Below are 9,005 nucleotides of genomic sequence, written 5' to 3'. Positions count from 1 at the left end.
TCTAATATTAATAATATGACATTTCATGGATCAGAAAACATGTGGACAAATCTGAGATTATTCTAATATTAATACTATGACACTTTTTATGGATCAGAATACTTGTGAACAGATCTAAAATGATTCTAATATTAATAATGTGACATTTCATGGATCAGGATACTTGTGGACAGATCTGAGATGATTCTTATATTAATAATATGACATTTTATGGATCAGAATACATTTGAACAGATCTAAAATGATTCTAATATTAATAATGTGACATTTCATGGATCAGGATACTTGTGGACAGATCTAAGATAAGTCTGATGTGTTATTTTTAAAATATGAAAATGACACTTAATGAATCCTCACATCTGGGGACAAATCTGAGCTGACTGATATGTTCATAGATGAATATATTTCATAGATTGACTCTTGTGGACAGATCTAAAACGATTCTAATGGTATTAGCTACGAATATGACATTTCATGGATCAGAATATTTGCTGACAGTCAGATGGTTGTGATATTTGAATGGTATTTTTTAATGGATCGGAATAGTGGAGGCCGGTTGTGAGATGATTGTCATCGCAGGCTGACTTTGCATTTGTGTGCTGTCAGTGGTGAGATCATACAGCAGACAACACGATCGTTTCATTTGGATCCTCTTTGCATAAATGCTTCCAACTTATTTGTCGGTCTCGCTAACTGATCCGGCGTGGTATTGTATTTTAAACATACTATTGCAATCTCCAGCACCTATTATCCCAGCTAATAAATTTGACCTATTGTTCGTTTGTTAAAATGATGTCACCTTCGAACAGTCCCTAAGCTACCGTTTCAATGAATTGCCAGCTGATGAGAGGTGGGAGCCAATCGTGGCGCAGAGGCTTGCTCGTCTCCGCCAATCCCCGTAGCAGGAAATACATTCGACGCTGAAAGTCGAGCTTTGGTTCAAAAGGATGACACAGAGCCTATCGGGTTTGACCAAGCTTGGCAAAGTTTCAGTCTCCATCCAGCAGGACATACATGGAGCCGGTGTAAAGGAGGACGGGGATTGTTGTAAAGGAATAGCCAATTTTTCTATTGACACAGGATGGATCAGCCCACAAACACACAGACCCAACACCAACATGAACCCATCAGCTTTGGGATTGACCAGATCCTGAACAACTCGGACCAGGAAAACTCTGTGGCTCCCCGAGTTTCCGACACCGCCAGCTACCTGAGCAGTCCGATCAGCCGCTCCTGTGCCCCCTACTCGTCCCTGCCAGCCTCCTTCCCTGGCATCGGGGCCGCCTTTGACGACTCGGGATCTTACAGTGTAAACCTAAGTCTGGCTCCAGCTGGAGTCATCAGAGTGCCAGCTCATCGACCTATCCCTGGTGCCGTCCCACCTCCCATCTCCAGTGCCATCCCAACCATGCCAGCTGTGCCCGGCCTTGGCAGCCTTAACTTCCCATGGATGGAAAGCAGCAGAAGATTTGTCAAAGAAAGATTCTCAGGTAAGGACCATTCACCCCTTCATCTCATAGAACTGATGATCGACAGAAGATAGATAGATAGATAGATAGATAGATAGATAGATAGATAGATAGATAGATAGAGATACATCAGATTATTTACCTTAAATAATTTAAAATCATCTTTGGAAATATTAGATTGTTCCATTGCTTATTGGCACACAAATTTAATAGAGTAGACAGATAGATAGATAGATAGATAGATAGATAGATAGATAGATAGATAGATAGATAGATAGATAGATAGATAGATAGATAGCCTGGTATAATACAGTAGATGTCATTAGATACATAAAAATACTGGTAACAGATAGACTGATAGATAAAAAGGTTGGAAACAAAGAGAGAGATAGTCAGATTACAGATGTGATTTTCCAGTGAATACCTTTAGATAAAGTTAAATAATCTTTGGAAGTTTAAAATTGTTTCTTTGCTTATTGGCACACTGATTTTATAGACTAGATAGATACATAGATAGATTAAAAGCCAGATAATATACACCAGATATAGTTAGATTAATAAAAAGACTGATAGCAGATAGATAGATAATGTGATTTTCCAGCGAATAGTCTCCTTTTAGATAATCTTAAAAAAATATTTGGAAATATTCAATTGTTCACTTGCTTATTGGCACATTTATTTCATAAAATAAATAGACAGATAAATAGATGGATAAACACAGATGTGATTGTCCTGTAAATACCTTATACTGTAGTTACATTTTTTTAGTTTATTTTAAATATTCTATTAAAAAAATGTCAATTGTTCCCTTGCTAGTTGGCACGGTGATTTAACTGACTGCTTACTTTATATATACATAAATAGTAATGCATAGGTACAGCCCCCCCCCCCCCCCCTTTTTTTCATTAAAACTAATAATAGTTTTTCCATTATTCATTGGTAAGTTGATTTCATGTAACCATTAACTACTTTATAAATCAGAAAATAAATCAATAAACACACATATATATATATATATATATATATATATATATATATATATATATATATATATATATATATATATATATATATATACAGGCATAGACCACTTTTAAGTACACAATGGGGTTTATTTACTAAAGCTGAAAAGTGAAAAAAACAGGCTCAGTTCTGCATAGAAACCAATGAGCTTCTAACCACAGCTTGTTCCATTAAGCTTTTGTAATAAAACCTGGAAGCTCAGAAATGAGCCTGATTTTTCACTTTTCAGCTTTAGGAAATAAACCCCATTGTGTACTTAAAAGTGGTATATATATATATATATATTATATATATATATATATATATATATATATATATATATATATATATATATATATAAAATCCTGTCCCAAGTATTTTTTTAATAATGTGGGAAGTCCCTTTCTCATGGACAGAATGGTTTAATATTACTGTTTACAATGGATATATATATATAACTTATTATAAATATTCTTTGGAAAAGTTCCATTGATCATTTGGGGCACACTAATTTAACTGGCTGCTTACTAGATAGATAGAGCGAGAAAGATAGATAGATAGATAGATAGATAGATAGATAGATAGATAGATAGATAGATAGATAGATAGATAGATAGATGATTTCACTCCATCTTTGCAATATTAAATAATCAGTGTTTTGTTGCTGTATGACACCCATATTATATATATCACATCTATATATTTATTCAGTGTGTGTAAACCAATTTTGGGGAAAGTTGCAATGTTCGCACTGATTTAGTTTACCTAGTGTGAATAAACTTAATACTTGCAAAATACATAGAAAGATAAAAATATGATTTTCTCTGGGAATCTCCTTATTAATTTGGAGTCATTTCCAGGAAGGTTCCATCGTTCATTCACACTGATTTCATTTCATTGGGATTCATTTAAGTTAGGATCAAACTTTCAATATTCGACAAACACCTAGAAATAAAAAGAAATGAATTGTCTGTGAATCCCCCTTGGTAATCTTGAATCATTTTGAGAAAAGTCCTATTTTCCATTGGGTGAAATCATTTGTGTTGCTCATTGTATATTTACTCCCCCAGACAATACTAGAACACACAGTACATGGAAACATTGTAAGTGTCTATTCAGTGTACAGCATGTACTAATTGTATGTACTAAGCAGATGGCCTGTGTTTTTTCCCCTCGGGGCATAATGAACTTAAGTGCAAGTAGCCCGAAAAGGCAATACAAACAGGTGACATGTGATAGCATCAATGGAAAGGGTGTGGGGTGTAATATAATAGTTTGTCACTCTCCTTGTCTGCCCATGGATTTGTCTGTATTGTTCATCTCCATCATGTTTAATACATAAGTGCCTAGATTTCTGTTCTTTCTTCCCATATATATATATATATAAGTGACCCTCTCCTAAACTTTGTGTCCCCCTATGTTAGCTGCTGCAGCCCTGACCCCATTCACAGTGACCCGCAGGATTGGACACCCTTATCAGAATCGGACGCCTCCCAAGCGTAAAAAACCGCGAACGTCTTTCTCCAGAGTCCAGATCTGCGAATTGGAGAAGCGATTCCATCGGCAGAAATACCTCGCTTCTGCAGAGAGAGCCGCCCTCGCCAAATCCCTGAAAATGACCGACGCTCAAGTCAAGACATGGTTCCAAAACAGGAGGACAAAATGGAGGTGAGTGCCCATGGGTGGGTGGGAGGTCATTGATGAGCCAGACCCCATCCAACTGTGGCCATACATGCTTTTATAAATCATCCATTTCTTTTCTGATCAATCTCTCACAAAAATCAATGGGTGGACAACAAAATCCATCGATAATCCACAAATGAGGAAAAGGAATTTGATCCAAAAAGTCTATCAAGTACCAAACATGCTTCCATAAATGATCCATTTATTTTCCGATTAAACTCTCCCAATAATCGACGGATAGTCAACAACAAAATTGATCAATATTCCATACATAAAGAAATGGAATTTGATCGATAGCTGGAAGATATGATCGTTCCTTATGGAAGTGGATCTCATTGATGTATATGATGAATAACTTTCCGCCAAATCCCAACTAAAGTCTAAATAGATGGAAAAGGAAGATATGGATATTCCATTCGGTTTCTGATTCCTGCACTTTCATAAAACTGCACTTTGATTGAATAATAACATGGAAGCATGTATGGCCAGCACTAGTATTTTATTTATCTCACTTTCACAATATTTTCTGCTATGTTTATATCAGGGGAGAGCTTTGATAAGGCAACATATACCAGGAGGTGCAAAAAAAAAGCAAAAAAAAAGCAAAAAAAAGTAACGTGACATATTAAATGATATAAAATACAATACAGGCATACCCCACTTATAAGTACGCAATGGGGTTTATTTACTAAAGCTGGAAAGTGAAGAATCAGGCTCACTTCTGCATAGAAACCAATGAGCTTCTAACCCCAGCTTGTTCAATTAAGATTTGGTAATAAAACCTGGAAGCTCATTGGTTTCTATGCAGAAGGGAGCCTGATTTTACACTTTCCAGCTTTAGTAAATAAACCCCATTGTGTACTTAAAAGTGGGGTATGCCTGTATATATATATATATATATATATATATATATATATATAGCATAGAAACATAAAAATGACAGCAGTAAACAAACAAAAAAGAAGATGTCCATCCAGTCTGCTCCATGTTTTATTTTATTTTTGTCTGATGGATGTATTTGTCCCCAGCATGTTTTTACCTCTGCTGTAAAAGAATGCCTCCTATTAGGGTAGTTTAGACTTTTCTTCCTTGCTAGCACATGGGATCTTTACAAAGGCCTTTTTCCAAATCCATAACATGTATGGAATTGTTTTTCCAAAGGCACTCCAGGTAGTGGAGAACACAACCTGAGCCCACAAGAACTATTAACAAAGTAATAAACTGTTACAATTGATGGCTTCCTGAGTTCCACATGGCATTGCCAGTGTTAATGAATCCTTGGCACCTATATCTATTATGGGATGATCTCTATTGCTTCCACAGTACTGCCATACTGCTATAAGGTTGCTGAATGGTTTCTCTGATATGTTCACTAGAACTTGTATTTCATTTAAGCGAGCAATAAAAAAAATGATAGTCGATCGGGATTTATTAGAGACGGTTTGTGCTTTGACACAGCTTCTTCAAGCTTCATGTTGGTTCTGGAAGTGAAAGGAGTCATCATGCTCCAGATTGCCTGGCTTCATTTATTAAGTCTGACTTCATTTAACTGCGCCAAGGTCTAACTGCCACCTGACTAGCACTGGAAGGCAGATCCATTTTCTACTCATTGTAGATTATTATAATAGTGAGATACTATTAAAACTACTACTAATAATAATAATAATAATAATCATCATTTATTATTATTGTTGTTATTAATAAAAAATAATTTAATTTAACAACTGAAAGCAGTACTAATAACAAAATAATATTATTATTTCTCGGAAGGATTTATAAAAAAATAAAATAAAAAAAACTTGCTAAATTCATAAAGCCAACACCAGGATAAGGTTCCGCATTTTCAAAACCGTGACCTTTTTTTTTTTAACCTGAATCCAATGAGATTTGAAAAATGACTTGAATAAAAATAAAGCTCCTTATCCTTGAAATAAAGGTGAATCGATCCTTTTACAGAGCAGAACCATTCTTGTATTGTCATATTTCGCATTCACTAGATATTTTAGTCAGTGTTTGTGTTGTGGGTATAATGATTTTATAGTTGCATTTGTAGATACAAAGTTTTGGTATTGGGAAGCCTTAGATGCGCCTTTGTCCATAATTAATCTGTATTCGATCAAATATTCATTTTTATACGATTGACTATGAGCAATTTTACTTTTTATTGTTTTATTTATATTTTTAAAATACCTTTCTTGGATGTGTTTAAACATTTATTTCTTTACACATCTATGTGTATTATTTGCTAAAATTAAGCTGATAGTATTTATATATATATATATATATATATATATATATATATATATATATATATATATATATATATATATATATATATATTGGATGCTTCGGGGGAAAATACATGTGCCGGGAAATATAAGCGAGATATATATATATATATATATATATATATATACATATATATATACTATCAGCTTAATTTTAGCAAAAATTATGTATATATATATATATATATATATATATATATATATATATATATATATATATATATATATATATATATATATATATATATTGGATGCTTCGGGGGAAAATATATGTGCCGGGAAACATAAGAGATATATATATATATATATATATATATATATATATATACATATGTATGTGTATATATATATATATATATATATATATATATATATATAAAATACACACACACACACATATATATATATATATATATATATATATATATATATATATATATATATATATATATATATATATACATACATATATGGGTAAAGGAAGGTTTATAATCATTCATTCTTTTTTTCCTACTGAATTAGTGGGGTTTGTGTGTATTTTCAATGTAATGCAGCTCAGACGGGAAGGAATCGTTGCATTATTCTGAATAGATCGGGGTGTAAATATGAATGAATCCAGGATGGATGTAGACAGGCCTATGATTGTCGGTCACCGATCAGTCCACATACACAGGAGCTCCATTTATTTCTCATCTACTAAACCATCAAAGACAGAGCTTTCCATTGTGGTGGTGCTGATGATGTAGAAGCCTAGTTGGAAATATTGTTGTGACCATTTCTAGAGGATGTTTGGCCTGCCAATCCCGTCCTGATTTTTTTTTCTTGCTGATCTGAAATTGAATTTGTTTCCTTGCAGGAGACAGACAGCCGAGGAGAGGGAAGCGGAGAGACAACAGGCGAACAGACTGATGCTGCAGCTGCAGCACGATGCGTTCCAAAAATCGCTCAGCGACTCCATCCAGCCGGACCCGCTGTGTTTGCACAACTCTTCTTTATTTGCACTTCAGAATCTGCAGCCCTGGGAGGAAGAGGCCAGTAAGATCCCTCCTGGCACCACCCTGGTGTGAGGGCAACAACAAAAACGTTCATTACAAACGTTTATGATAAACTAGATTATTACATAATGCCGTGTCTCCGACGGATTGAAGGGTCTGCACTGGCCTCGGTCCGGGCAGGGATTGGGCTCACCGCTTGGCAAGGCTGGAGTCTTCTACCAGTGCTGGGAGGACTGCCAATGGAAGGCAGCAAAGGACCAGGACAGTCTTCTGGATGGCCAACATAGGGATCGCTTACTTTACATCCATTTCAACTGTCTACATCATTTCATTTTTATTATGCCCAATTAACTATATCTCTATATGCAGAAAAAATTCACAAACACAGCATAAAGAGGCACATATATATATATATATATATATATATATATATATATATATATATATATATATATATATATATATATATATATATATATATACACACACACATTATATTTCAAATGGCTTTCAGAAACCATAATTCCTTCACTAAACAATATTGATGTACATTTGATACAAAACATTTTTAAGCTATTTATTTACAAATTATTTAAATGTCAAAAAACAAACACGCAAACAATATGCCATGTATACCTGCTAAAACGTTAGGCTGCTTTTACTAGGCTTCATTCACACGGCCGTATAAATGTTACTGATGTTATTACACGCTTGTTTTCTATGAGAAAAGTTCTTCCGTAATAATGAGTAAAAATATGTGAGTATAGTTTGATTTATTTATTACAAGTGCTTCTATAGCGCCATCAATTGACACAGTGCTTTACATCTCTATTGTACATTCACATCAGTCCCTGCACTCAAAGAGCTTGCAATCAAGTCTTGCAAGACAGGTATGCATACATCATTTGTTTTATGATACTTTATTTTTCGCTTAGACTTAGTTTTTACACTTGTGTCCACACAGATTAGGATGATTACAGACATATTTTGAGCACAACGTTTAGAGGCAGAAAAAAAAGCCTTCTGGTTTGTGTTTCTGATTGGAGCTCACTGGCAGAAAAAAACCTAAAACTCTTTTAAACTCATCTAGACTTTGTACAAAAAAAGGCTCTAGCGTTTTTTTACTCGCAAGAGAACAGACGTTTTTTTAAGCCCAGTGTGCATGGAGCCTTACAAACACAAATACATGCGTTTACACATGTAGGCATGTAAAGTATGTTCTCAGATGCAGATTTTTGGAGTCTGTGTGAGGCTGGATTCACACCTATGCATTTTTAGTGCTTTTTGCATTTTGCAGATTTGAACTACAGTCCATTTAACATGGTTTCCTATACATGCTCATATAGAGCATTTTTTGTACAAAGTCTAGACGAAATTAGGAGAGTATTACATTTTTTCCTGCCAGTAAGCTCAGAAACAATCCAGAAGGGTTATTTTTTTCTGTCTTTACATCATTTCCTGGCTTTTGCAGAGGGGCATTTAGTGCAAAAAACGCCTAAAAACGAAATGCTCTTAAAGGGGTTGTAAAGGTTTGTTTTTTATTTTCTAAATAGGTTCCTTTAAGCTAG

General features: G+C 34.5%; 1 protein-coding gene across 1 annotated transcript; it reads left to right on the top strand.

Moving 5' to 3' along the window:
- Positions 1-732: 732 nt before the first annotated feature.
- TLX3 (T cell leukemia homeobox 3) lies at positions 733-7,863 on the top strand. The gene is made up of 3 exons (XM_077473532.1): positions 733-1,490; positions 3,896-4,139; positions 7,299-7,863. The coding sequence occupies exons 1-3, from the start codon at positions 1,082-1,084 to the stop codon at positions 7,507-7,509; spliced, it is 864 nt and encodes a 287-aa protein (XP_077329658.1). The 5' UTR covers positions 733-1,081; the 3' UTR covers positions 7,510-7,863.
- The last annotated feature ends 1,142 nt before the right edge of the window (positions 7,864-9,005 follow it).

Source organism: Lithobates pipiens, unplaced genomic scaffold (assembly GCF_037356315.1).
Source record: "Lithobates pipiens isolate NorthernLeopardFrog02 unplaced genomic scaffold, aLitPip1_a1.2 Scaffold_8, whole genome shotgun sequence".
NCBI lineage: Eukaryota > Metazoa > Chordata > Amphibia > Anura > Ranidae > Lithobates > Lithobates pipiens.
Note: the sequence above shows the minus strand (reverse complement) of the source record. Positions and strands in the feature narration are given on the sequence as shown.

What these genes read in the sequence shown, in the direction of transcription:
- TLX3 (XM_077473532.1), top strand. Translation starts at nt 1,082, where the DNA reads ATGGATCAGCCCACAAACACACAGACCCAACACCAACATGAACCCATC. An exon ending in TGTCAAAGAAAGATTCTCAG is followed by an intron (nt 1,491 to 3,895) that starts GTAAGGACCATT and finishes CCCCTATGTTAG; the next exon opens with CTGCTGCAGCCCTGACCCCA. An exon ending in AACAGGAGGACAAAATGGAG is followed by an intron (nt 4,140 to 7,298) that starts GTGAGTGCCCAT and finishes GTTTCCTTGCAG; the next exon opens with GAGACAGACAGCCGAGGAGA.